The sequence below is a fragment of the Hevea brasiliensis genome, chromosome 3, assembly GCF_030052815.1.
Source record: "Hevea brasiliensis isolate MT/VB/25A 57/8 chromosome 3, ASM3005281v1, whole genome shotgun sequence".
Taxonomy (NCBI): Eukaryota; Viridiplantae; Streptophyta; class Magnoliopsida; order Malpighiales; family Euphorbiaceae; genus Hevea; species Hevea brasiliensis.
The window spans coordinates 76182060-76195459 of NC_079495.1; the positions used below are offsets into that span (position 1 = coordinate 76182060).

The 13400-nt window shown below is 34.1% G+C and overlaps 1 protein-coding gene across 1 annotated transcript; it reads left to right on the plus strand.

Moving 5' to 3' along the window:
• The first annotated feature begins 9958 nt into the window (after positions 1–9958).
• LOC110654505 (ubiquitin-conjugating enzyme E2 22) lies at positions 9959–12957 on the plus strand. Its single transcript, XM_021810528.2, has 7 exons — positions 9959–10111; positions 10436–10514; positions 10906–11050; positions 11132–11209; positions 11607–11719; positions 11897–12000; positions 12441–12957. The coding sequence occupies exons 2-7, from the start codon at positions 10512–10514 to the stop codon at positions 12805–12807; spliced, it is 810 nt and encodes a 269-aa protein (XP_021666220.1). The 5' UTR covers positions 9959–10111; positions 10436–10511; the 3' UTR covers positions 12808–12957.
• Positions 12958–13400: the final 443 nt, after the last annotated feature.

The window sequence follows — 13400 nt, forward strand, 5'->3', positions numbered from 1 at the left end:
CCACAGCCCCATGCTTTCTCAATTTCTCCAAATGAGATTTCTGTGGTGCTGTTGGTGGTTGTGGCTGTGGTTGTGGTGGTGGAATTGCCCCCATCATTTGCAGACAGAATTCAGTCATTTGCTGAAATAGAGCAAACTGAGGTTGGGTAGGTGCCTCAGCTGCTGGTGGAGCAGATTCTACCCTGCCCCCAGATTCAGCCCTTGGTGGAGCACGACTCTCCACCTCTTCCTCAACTACTCTTTGCGAAGCAGGATCCATATCCTATTCAAAATAAGAAAACAAACAGATCTACATCAATGTCATCTCAACATTTACAAATGCAATACAATGGTATGTACTCTATCTAGGCCCAGAAACAACTAAACCGATGCTCTGATACCACTAAATGTGACACCTCTTACCCGTCTATAGTGTAGCCGAGCAAGTTATGTCACTCAGTGTGCCGGAGCACCAATTTATATTTCTATTACAATTTATCCCTTTTAATTCATTTATTTTCAATTTTGATAAATCTGAATTTATCCGCAAATTTTATAGAAAATCCAGCAGAGTGTCAGAAATTAGAAAATAAATTTCTTCCAACTGTTTAAAAACACTTCCAAAATAATTTTCAAATCCAAACTCCATTATACACATTCAAGTTAATCTCAAAAATCTCAATCTCAAATCACAATACTATTTTCAAAACCTTTCTGTTCACTTCTTCACTTGAAGCATATTCACAAATAATTCTCAACATTTCATTTATCAACATACATTATGTAGAAAATCTCAATAATATAAAATTTCATATATTTACATTAATACATAATTACAAGAGTTTATAGTTACAATCCAAACTAATACAAAATGAAAAAATACAAAAGGGCCACCTATAGTCCTAATGTCCTACCATATGCAGTGCAGATGTGAGGTGACTCTGGACTCCGGATGCAGCTCTGAAGGCTCACCCCGTCTGATGTCTGTTGGGCTCCCCAGCTAGGTCTCCAGTACCTGCGCATGGCAAAAGCGACGCGCTAAGCAATACTGCTTAGTGGTGACAATATAAAATAAAATAAAATAAAATAGAATAAAATAATTATACAGAATGTATGATTTCATTTTTGGGTAGACTTAATTTCTGGTATTATTTGCAGTATTATTCACTTAAAATTTGGTAAGGTTTATTATCATTGCCCGAGTAACCCATACTAGTTGACTAGACTGGATAAACGAGTAAACTGGCACTGGGTACTAAGTACCTCGGACCATCACACCATCGATCACATTGTGTCTCCTGGTGTACAACAGAACAGCTAATAAGCTATAACAATTATCAGGGTTAAAACCCAAGTATATCAACTCAAATAACATAGCCAAAGGCTATTATGTCACAGAATGGCATGGGAGCCATGAAACACAAAATGGCATGAAGCCATATGCAGTACTGCTAACAGAACCCTATTGGCATGCCAAGCTATCCAAACCAATCTTGTTAGGTATACTAGGGCATATTACATTTTTAAGTTTTACAATTTTTGAATTTCAAGTTTTGGTGTTACTATTCACTTCATTAGTCAACCAAAATGTTGACTTTTGCTTAGACAATAGGTATATTGGTTTAAATACTCCCAACATACCACATTTTGCATTTTAAACTTGTTGGTATTGGTTGCCAATACCATTTCTAAGCTTAATGCTAATTAGACAAAATTTTCAGTTTTCATGCTTTGTCTTTATTGTTCTATTAGTCATTTTTGCAGTGGGAATTTGGCAAACTGATCAACATGAAAGTTGTTCCTTATTTTATCTAGTTGCATTTCATTTTTCGAATCACTCCATTTGGAGTTTTGTAGCTCAAGTTATGGTCCAAAACCACAACTGGCTGGATTGAAATTTTGTCCAAAATTTCTGGACTGACCATATCTACAGTGCAATAAATAGTGATTGCAACTCACTTGTTGGATAGGTTCTGGTCATAATTTGTGTTAGGTTTCTTCATGAAAGTTGTTGGTCTATATCTCAGCTTATTGCTAGTAAAATTTCAGGTCAATTAGACCTTTCTACACTGAGTTATGGCTAAATGACCAAACACTGTTTATTTGGTCATTTTGCCCAGGCAGACTGCAGATCACCCGGATTAGGGCAAGCTTTTGGTCCACTTGGTTTGGTTTTATGGGCATAGTTTCTTCACCAAAGTTGTGCCATTATGTGTCTAGTCTCATGTCCAATTGGCGTTGCACCAATTGAACCTTTATAATTTAAGTTATCGCTGCCCAAACCTACTAGACTCATGTCTAATTCTGCAGGTCACCAAGGGCAGCCACTACAAACCCAAATCCCATCACTCAACACACTTCATTTTTTGTTTAAACAGAACTAAATGGTCACTAATTGACCATTAATACCTATTTTCATCATCACATGGTCAAAGTCCCATTTCTCCACCCCAAACCCTAACTCACACGTTACCACACATGCATTTTTACTTCATTTCATCAATCCACTTAGTGGGTACATATTGTGGGCTTTCATGATGGTCTTTTAACTTCATTAAACTCAACACAATCAAACCCTAACCATGGCTGCCAAAAAATATGGGATGGCATACAAGTGGTTTTTAACAAATTTCCTTTGAAATTTACACTCATTCAAGTCCTTAAACATGTATTCAAAGTAAAACTTAAGGTTAGGTCACTAACCTCTATGGAGTGAGATTTTCCCACTTGCTAAAGCTCTTGTTTTCCTCTTCTTTTTGCTCCCAAAAGAATCAACAAGGTGTAAGAGCAAGTTTTTGTGTTGACAATTAGGGTTTTTAGTGGAAGAAAGCTAGGGAAAATCAAGCTTGAAAAAGCTTGTTCATGGTGGCCATGGAGCATGGGTGACGGCAAGAAGGAAAGAGAAAGAAGTGGTTTTGTTTTTTTTTTTTTTCATTTTCATCCCATTTAGTCTTTTTTATATATGTTTATGCCATGTGTCAACATTGGGTTGGTTGGGAGAGTTTTAATGACATCATGATGATGTCATAAATCCATTTTCTTTCATTTTCTCTCCATTTCTTGTCTATTTAATTGTAATTAAATTTTTAACAATATTTATTCATATTTTATGTTATATAAATTATTTATTTAACTGGACAAGTTGGCTCAAAAATCATCTCTGAAGACGAAATGACCAAAATGCCCTCCGTTTGGCTTAACGGGCCAAAATTGTCTGTACCGATTGAAAAATTTTTCTAAGTATTTTCTTGGCATTCTAATGCCATAAGAACCTCAATGACCATTCTCTTGATTCCCAACAATTATTTTATAATTTTTCCTAAATTTTTTTTTTGTTCCTCACTTTAGTTTAAATATTGTTCCAAACGTTCTAGCTGTCCGGACCGACACTGGTCACCGGAACAGTATACTGTACGGACTAGCTAAAATGAGGATGTCACATGACACATATGCAATGACATTTCGATCTTACTCAGTACACAGCCTAACCCATTGTGAGAAGCATCGCTGTAAATAGTATACTCTTTACCCAGAGTGGGTAAGGTAAGGACTGGTGCTTCAGTCAAACACCTCTTCAACTCATCAAAACTCTGCTAGCATTTATCCGTTCACTAAAATTTCACATCTTTCCAAAGCAGCTTGGTCAGTGGAGAAGCCAACATAGAGAACCCCTTCACAAACCGGCGGTAATATCCAACTAAACCCAGAAAACTACAAATTTCTGTGACATTCCTGGGTGGCTTCCAATTAAAGATAGCTTCAATCTTGCTGGGATCTATCTTAATGCCCTCTACCGATACTATGTGCCCCAAGAAAGAAATTTCGTTCAGCCAAAATTCACATTTCGTTAATTTAGCGTATAGCTGTTTCTCCCTCAAAGTCTGTAGTACAATCCGCAGATGTTTATCATGCTCCTCTGCACTCCTCGAATACACCAAAATGTCATCAATAAACACCACCACAAATTGATCTAAGTATGGTATGAAGATAGTGTTCATTAGATCCATAAATGCAGCTAGAGCATTAGTTAACCCGTATGGCATGACCAGGAACTCATAATGGCCATATCGAGTTCCAAAAGCAGTTTTTGGGATACTCTGCTCTTGCACTTTCAACTGATAATTATCCGATCTCAGGTCAATTTTGGAGAACACAGCTGCACACTTCAACTGATTAAACAGGTCGTCAATGCGGAGCAATGGATATCTGTTCTTTATTATCACCTTATTCAATTGCTGGTAATCAATACACAAGTGGAGAGTGCCATCTTTCTTCTTAACAAACAACACTGATGCTCCCTAAGGTGACACACTAGGGCGAATGAAGCCCTTGTCAAGTAGTTCTTGCAATTGCACCTTTAACTATTTCAATTTTGCTGGTGCCATTCTGTATGGTGTTATGGAGATTGGAACCACACCAGGCATAACATCAATATAAAACTGCACTTCTCTTTCCGGAGCTAATCCTGGTAACTCATTAGGAAACACATCCAGAAAATCACATGCTATAAGAATGTGCCTCAATACTGGACTCCCCACTTGGGTGTCTATCACATGTGCCAAGTATGCTTCACACCTTTTTCTGATCATTTTTCTAGCTACTGCAATCGAAATGATGTTTGATGGCAATATCTGCCTCTCCCTATGTATCACCATATTATTGTACTGAGAGAGACCAAAAGTGACTGTCTTCAGTCTATAGTCAATCATAGCGTGATGCCTGGCTAACCAATCCATGCCCAAGATAATAGCATAATCTCTGAAGGGCATTTCAATCAAATCGGACAGAAAAACATGTCCTTGGATCACCAAAGGACAATCTCTATACATTCTGTTGACCCTGACCTCTTGTCCTAACGGACTAGTTACTAGTACCTCAAAATCCATTTGTACATACGGAACAGCAAGACAATCAACGATGCTAGCACTAACATAGGAGTTGGTAGAGCCTGGATCAAACAATACAAATACATCTTGATCAGAGATAGAGAATGTACTGGCCACAATGTCAGAAGTCTCAGGCCACAATGTCAGAAGTCTCAGCCTCTTCTCTCTGTTTCATCGTGTAGACTCTGGCCAGATCACTGCCTTGTTCTGATTGATTTACTGTACCATGACTGCCTGAGGTGTTGCCCATACCTCTGTCTCTGCTTCTGCTAGATGGTTGTGAACCTCTAGTGGCAGAACTCTGTACATACCCTTCTGTAGTAGTTGGAGGTGGCCCAAATCTACGGGCACTAGTACAATCTTTAGCTAGATGCCTTGTACCCCCGTAGTTAAAACAGGCTCCTGTAGCCCAGTAACATATCCCACCATGGGTCTTTCCACATGTCTCACAAGGGTGGGGAGGGTGAGAACTTCTCGTTGTCTGCTGACCAAATTGAGGGGGTCTCTGCCCAGAAAATCTTCCCCTTCCAGACTTTTTACCTCTGCTTGGTCCCCCAAAGTTCTTTCTTTTTCCAGTATTGCCACTGGAACTTTGATCCACTAACTTTTCACTTTTTTTCTTTTTCTGTTTCCTCTATTTTCTCTTTCACTGGTGCTCCTTCTGACTCAATTCTTTCTAACTCAAGTGCTTGAGAAATAAGTTCAGAGAAGTTATTATGTCTGAATCCAACCACTTGCATCCTCAGACTGGGCTTCAAACCGATCTCAAACCTCTTACATCTTTCTCTGCTGGTAGAAAGTAGGCTCCCTGCATAGTGGCTCAAGCGGGAGAACTCCCTTTCATATTCTACCACTGATCTGCTTCCTTGTTTCAGGCTTAAGAACTCCTGTAACTTCTGGTCCACATAAGCAACTGGAGCTATTTTTGTCTGAACTCTTTGAGGAAGTTATCCCATGACAGCACTGGTAGTTCCACCAAACTATGGGGGATGGTTTTTTACCAATCATATGCATCTCCTTGCAGCAGTGACACTGAATATTCAAATCTTAGCTCGTCTGTGCAGTGCAGTTTCTTAAACACTCTATCCATTCTCTCCAACCACTGCTCTGCCTCTAAAGGGTCCACTGTACCCTTAAACTCTGTAGCCTCATACTTAATTAGCTTGTCATACTGCTTGGCTGGGGGTTGAGGTTGCACCACAGGTGTTTGAAGTGGAGCTTGAGTAGGCATGCTCCCAGCCATTTGTTGAAACATCGCAGCCATCTACTGGGCAAATTGTGCAGGAAACTACGACATTGGTGGGGCTGGTGCCACTGACCCACTCACATTTTGAAGGGCTGGGGCTTCCCCTTGTGCCTCAGCCTCTATAGATTGCTCAACCCAACAGTCCTCTTCTTCCATTTCAATTCGAGGGTATTATACCTCCTGAACAAATAACACAAGGAGATTTCCCTCCGTTAGTTCATATTTATAATGTAATGCACTGTATGTATCAAATAAGGACATTGAGCATTTGTACTTATCAAAGAAACTATGCAAATTCACAAGTCAAAATATACTTTAAAAACTTGTTCTGATACCACTAAAACATGTCACACCTTAACCCTGTAACACCCTCACTGTAGCAATTCTGTACATTCTACTGTTCCGGTGACCTGTGTCGATCCGGATAGTTGGAACGTCTGGAAAAATATTTAGAATAAAGTGAGGAGCCATAATTAACTCAAATAATAATAAGAAAAATTAAGAAAAAATTTTAGAAATAAAATACAACCAAGTTAAATGTGCCGGTGCCTTAGCGATGGGTAACCTAGTGGGAAGTTGCGGTCTTCGCAGCTAGGAGCCCTAAACTCGGGAGAAAATTCATGAAATAATTTTTGAAACTTCAGAGAAGAGTCATTGAGGTTTCTATGGCATTAGAATGCCAAGAAAAGGCTTAGAAAAATTTTTCGATCGGTACAGATGATTTTGGCTCAATAAGCCAAACAGATGGTATTTTGGTAATTTCTTATTCAGGGATGATTTTTGACCGACTTGTCCAATTAAATAAATAATTATTATGACATAAAATACGAATAAATATTGCTAAAAATTTAATTGAAATTTGGTAGAAAAGAAAAGAAAGAAAAAAAGTTAAATTGGGAATTATAACATATGCATGATGTCTCACAGTAATCATGATCAACCCAATTCAATATCAATGGTCAAAGAAAAATATGAATTTCTAGAGTAGTTGTAACAATTCAAGGAAAGAAAATAAAATTAAATTCACCTATTATTGAACAAAAAAAGGAAATTTTTATCTTAAAAATAGAATCCAAAGTAATGAATTGAGAAGTAAAAATTTATGGATTCTCTGCGCATATCAGATTATAAAACGTAATATATATATATATATATATATATATATATATATATATATATATATATAAAATATGATAAAAATAACCGTTGAGAGTATTTGGTAGAAAAATGAGGTGATAAATAAGTTTTGAAAGTAAAATTTAGCAGAAAAAGATGATCAGGGTATATATATTTGAAGAGTTCTATTAGGTATAGAATGTGATAAGAGTTATTATTGAACTGGGTTGTTCAAATTATAGATATATATATTTAATTTTAAAAATAATATATATATATATAAATAAGCAGACTATCTAATAAAATATTTATCTTTTTTTAGATAAATATATTAAATTATTGTTAACTAATTAAAATAAATAAATAAATAGATAAAATATTAAATTTTCACAAATATCTAATTTTTTTTTAAGTTAATAGCCATCACTAATTTTCTTTTATTATTATTATTATTAATAATATTATTATTGTTGTTAAATTATTTTTTATTTTATATTATTATTATTATTATTATTATAATATAATGTGACATGTGATAAATAATATTTTTACATAATAAATTTATAAAAATAATAATATAAATAATTTTTAAATATTATATTTAATCATAAAAAATTTTAATTTTTTAAAAATTAAATTTAAAAAAAATAATAATTTAAATCATAAATATTAAGATAAAATTATAAATAATATTAATAATTAAAAAATAAAATTATTATTATTATTAAAAAATTATCAATAAAAAATATCATTTATCAAAATTTTTAAGAGAAATACCGTCATGTGATATTTTTTAAAGGGCACTACTCTGCATTATATATATTATATATATAAATTCAGGTCCGCCTTGTCCAAAGTGTTAATTAAAATATTAAAAAATTAAAATAAAATATAATTGTAACGTTACTCACGCCCAGCCAAAAAGCGTGAGTCCACTTACACGTTCTGCTGACAAATTTAAGAGGGAGAAAATCCACGCGTAATGGAACGCGTGAAAGAATCATCCACCAACGGCTATTAATCTTGAAGATCTAGGTGAGTAACACGTCATTCAACTCTCATTTATTTTTTGTTTGAGAACTTTTTTTTTAGCAAAGGCAAATTGTTTGAAAACTTCAACTCTAGTTATTGAATAAATGTTAATAATTGGGAGTTTCAATGATAATTTTATTTTTTAATAAATATTATTGAATTAATCATTACAGGTTAAAAGCCTAAAGGCACAATCTGCTCATTTAACAAAGTATTCTAAAATACTCCCAAATAAGTTGTTTTCTTTAATAATCTTATTAATCTTATATTAAAATTTATATAAAATTAATTAATATATGTAAATATCTAAGACATTAAGTATATAAATTTTAATATAAATATTATTTAAAATTTATTAACCTTATTCCTATATCATATTAAAATTTTCCATATGAAAATTTTGAATTTATATTGACGGATCACTTTTCAATTTATGGAGAAGCATACTTGCCATTGATCTCACTGCAAAAACAGATTGTGGCTTAGGGAGATAGCTAGGGGTGGCCACGGTCTGATTTTGAATAGGAACCGAATCAAAATTGATTCGATCAAAATCGGATTAAAATCGATCAAAATTGAAATCGATTTCGAACCGGATCGAAATCGTCCTTCTGCGGTTTGATTCAGATTCATATTTTGAAAAATCGTGAATCGATGGTTCCGAACCGAATTGAATAAATGATTTCGAACCGGATTAAACCGGTGATTTAAATATAAAAAAATTCAATAAATATATTACCTCATTTCTAATTCATTTATATATATAATTAATTCTCTACATAATTATTCTCTGCATTTTCTTCAATTCTTAATATTTTTTCAATTTTTCTCAAATTCTCTAAATAATTATTTTCTATACTCATTTTAATTTCCAATACTCTCTCAATTTTCCTACTTTATTATTTTATATACTTACTGAAATTTTCAATACTATCTCAATTACTTTGTTATTACTTTAAATTCTCAATAAAATTTTCAATACCCTCTATTTTAATTTTTTTTTTATCTTTTATACTTTTTAATTATCAATTATTATATAATTTTTAAAAAAAGATAAGTAATAGAACTAAAAATTTTCATTCCTCTAAATCCTAAAGAGATATTTAGGCAAAATTAAGTTCATACACTTTTTGCTAATTTCTTTAAAAAAAATTAATTTCATCTTTAGTTTTTAATTAGGTTCAAGTCTTTATTTATTAAATTTTTCTTAAAGATAAATTATTTTCTTTCTTTTTTTTTTCTTATTTTATTTTGATTAAAAAATTTCTAAGAAAAATTAAAATATTTTTATAAATATAACTTAAATTTTGAATCAATAAAATTTTTCTTTAATTTTTTTGTCTAAACTATCCTTAAACTATTCCTAAACCGCTTCTAAACCGTCCTCCAAACTGTTTTGAATAGTTCTTTTTCGAACCGCCCTTCAAACCATTTTAAATCGGGATTCAAATCAAAACTGATAGTTCAGTAACCGTTTTTCAAATCATCTCCTGACGATTTGGTTCAGATTCATGATTTCATTAAATCTAAATCAATAATTCAAAAATCATAACTGGCGATTATTAAACCGTGACTACCCTAAATAGAGCAAGTCTTTTTCTTTTTCAACTTGAAAAGTACTTGTATTTAAATTGAAATAATTTCTCAAAAAAAAAAAATATCAAAATGAAACATTTCTTTTGCATAAATGCTAGTCAGTACTCTTTCTCTCTCTCTCTCTCTCTCTCTCTCTCTAAAGCAAACTTGCCAATCATTTCCAAAGAGAGACCGCTTGCTCAGTCTCTGTTATTGCAATACACATTACATATACGGCTCTCTCTCTCTCTCTCTCGTTGGACTGTTGGAGATAAAGGTGATTTCTCATCTGGGTTTTCTTCTTTCATCTGTAGTGGTTATTCAATGATCAATCCGTCTCAAAATTGAATCTATTACTTCTAATCCAAGTTTTGTTGATGGTTTTGGCTGATTGTGAATTGATTTTCTTCTTCTGTCTTGATTAAAACGCAAATGGGTGGTTTTACCTCATTTTGGGGCATATGCATTTTTTTTTTCAATGGATGGTATAATTTGCTATTGTGTTTAGAGTTTTGAAAATCCTGACTATTTTTCATATGCCTGCTTTTAAAATGGAAACAAATTGCTGAACTGAAACAACGAATCATCTTGCTATTTACAGGTCATTTCGTCATTTGCTTAAGTTTTGGCGGAAGTTCTGATTTCTTAGCAGTAAAAAGCCTGTTCATTTTGTGGCCATGGTAAATCATTCTTTCTCCATTCTTGCAATGCCTTTTCACTCTTCTTTTTCCTTCAATTTTGGTGAAACAATTATGCATTCAAGGGTCAAGGATAGATAAATCTACCGCATAATTTTACCCAAGAATTGCTTTGGTAAATACAAGCATCATGCTAATAAAATTCATTCAAGCTTTAAACTCTTTATTAATAACAGGAGATCAGTATGTTTTTCCCTCCATGTCAATATTATTGCTTGCATGATTGATGAGTTTTAGAAGTAAATTTTTGTAGAATTTTAGGAACATGACAATCATCAGTTAGTCTTGGATTGGTTGATGGTGATCATATTTCTCCCACTTGTATATTTTAACGCCTCCTAACTTAATGTGTCTTATTTGATATTTCTACAAGGCAACAAATGAAAATCTTCCTCCCAATGTCATAAAGCAACTTGCCAAGGAGTTGAAGAATCTTGATGAATCCCCGCCTGAGGGTATAAAAGTAGGAGTCAATGATGATGACTTTTCAACCATATATGCTGATATTGAAGGCCCAGGCATGCATCTTTCTCTTTTGTGATTTACATTCTTTAGTACAGATTTGGGTTTGTACCAAAGTAAGATTTTTGGCCTTGCAGCGGGGACGCCATATGAGAATGGTCTTTTCCGTATGAAGCTGTTACTGTCTAGTGACTTCCCACACTCTCCACCCAAAGGTTTGTGAATAACTGCCGTTATGAATTAATTATACTTCATCATTGTTTATTCAATTTAGTTCCCAAAGGTTTTTGGCAAAGGTGCTTTTGTTTACATGATAGTGCAAAGTTCAGTTTCTGTTAGGGATTGCTATTCTAGGTAGCTAAATTTTATATGGGCCAAATGACGAAAAAATTTCAAATTTCTATATGCATTTTTCAATTTTAGTTAAAGCTTTTAATTTTATCAATTTGATCCTTAAACTTTGATATGGATTTCAATTTTATTAATTAAATTATTTTGTACCCAAAATTACTTAAGTCGAGTTGGATTTTTTAATATAAATTTTTTGTACTAGTCAGCATGCTATGTTAGTGATTTTATTTATGTTGCGACAATTAAAACTTGATGTTGTAGGGTACTTCCTGACAAAGATTTTCCATCCAAATATTGCAACCAATGGTGATATTTGTGTCAATACGCTGAAAAAGGACTGGAATCCAAGTCTTGGACTACGACATGTTCTCATTGTAAGTTTTTTTGGAACTCTTGTTGAGTCCAAATATCAAGTTTTCCATCAGTTAATACATAGGAGCTGTTTGATGGAGATGATTTGAGACAGGACTTTTGAAACTCTTTCTTTCTTTTCTTCTCTATAATAAATGAAAATAAATGTTGATTTTCCTTTGCTCTGAACCGATAAACAGGTAGTGAGGTGTTTATTGATTGAACCATTCCCAGAATCAGCCTTAAATGAACAGGCTGGCAAAATGCTACTTGAAAATTATGAGGAATATGCTAGACATGCCAGGCAAGCCATTTTTGTCTTTTCATCTGTTTTGTTGTGTTAGTTGAGAACAGGAGAGCTTCACATATTTTGGATTTTTTAGCCATGGAAATAAAGCAAGTTTGACACCTTCAGAAAATTTCTAAGCATGCAAGGATGCTTTATTATTATTATTATTATTATTGTGGCACAAAACTCTTGTGCACCTTGTTATGGTTCTTTCAAATGTTTTTTCATAAGGCTGTTTATTTTCATGTTATGTGATCAAGAAATTTAAGACTCACTCTGCAATTATACTAAATGACTAACTAGTGGATTGTAGTAAGGATATCACCTCCGTTCTTGACTATAACGTCTTAGATTACTCATGCTTCTTGAATACTATATTTTATGATCTACTAATAAATTTTCATAGATTCCCGTGGTATTAATTGATTATTGAAATTTCCGCTGATTCAAGTCAGGCTATACACTGGAATTCATGCTAAATCAAAACCTAAATTCAAGTCAGGAGCTATTTCTGAGTCAACTACGGCTTTGAATTTTGATCAAAGTAATTCCTCAGTTCTCAACAGTGACCAGAAGAACAAAGCAGTCAGTACTGCAATAGCGTTGCCATCCCCATTGGCTCCTTGTACAACAGTTACAAAAGGAGGAAATGGTCAGGATCAGCCGGCCATTGTTGCTCCAGTGCCTGAGACAGGAGCTGGAGGATCTGTGACAGTCGCAACACCAGCAATCAGTACTCCGAAGAAGGAAGGTGGAACAGCAAAAGTTCAGCTAGACAAGAGAAAAATGGATGCAAGGAAGAAGAGCTTAAAGAGATTGTAATCAATGGAGAGGCGCCATGTAAGTGATGGGAATGGGTCTGATGTAAGGAATATTTCCGTTGGGAGAAAGTGAAGGATTAAATTAAACCCTCTTCTCTTTAATTCATTTGCATTGTGGTTTCTAAAGAAAAAGGAAAACCCCTTTATTTCATTTGCATTGACTTGAAAAACCTTCTAAGGTTTTGAGTTCCTGTGATGCTCAGAACTATATGGCATAAAGTTTAATTTGATCTTAGGTCCGGTTAGAAATTGGAACCAGAATTGACCAACGGTTGTCGAGATTGAATCGGACCGATCCCGTGGTAGAATAGGTACGGTCCTAGTTTCAACCGCAGAGACCAGCAGGGGCAGGAGGGCCATTGCCTTAGCTCAAAACACCATGAGAGTGCTATTCAATTTTTGGACCCATGGCCCCCAGCCCGTTCATTTGCAGCCCATACTATACTATTCACCTTTTTTTTTCCCTTCTCCTGTAAAGACACCAATAATTATTTCTCACGTATTCTCCAATATTTCAAAGGAAAAAAAAATTATGAACGGTGAGTGATAATGATATTAGGGAGTTCAAAATTTTCAATTTCTTTTTGTTTTAAA

What these genes read in the sequence shown, in the direction of transcription:
- LOC110654505 (XM_021810528.2), top strand. An exon ending in CCCACACTCTCCACCCAAAG is followed by an intron (nt 11,210 to 11,606) that starts GTTTGTGAATAA and finishes TTGATGTTGTAG; the next exon opens with GGTACTTCCTGACAAAGATT. An exon ending in GAATATGCTAGACATGCCAG is followed by an intron (nt 12,001 to 12,440) that starts GCAAGCCATTTT and finishes GATTCAAGTCAG; the next exon opens with GCTATACACTGGAATTCATG.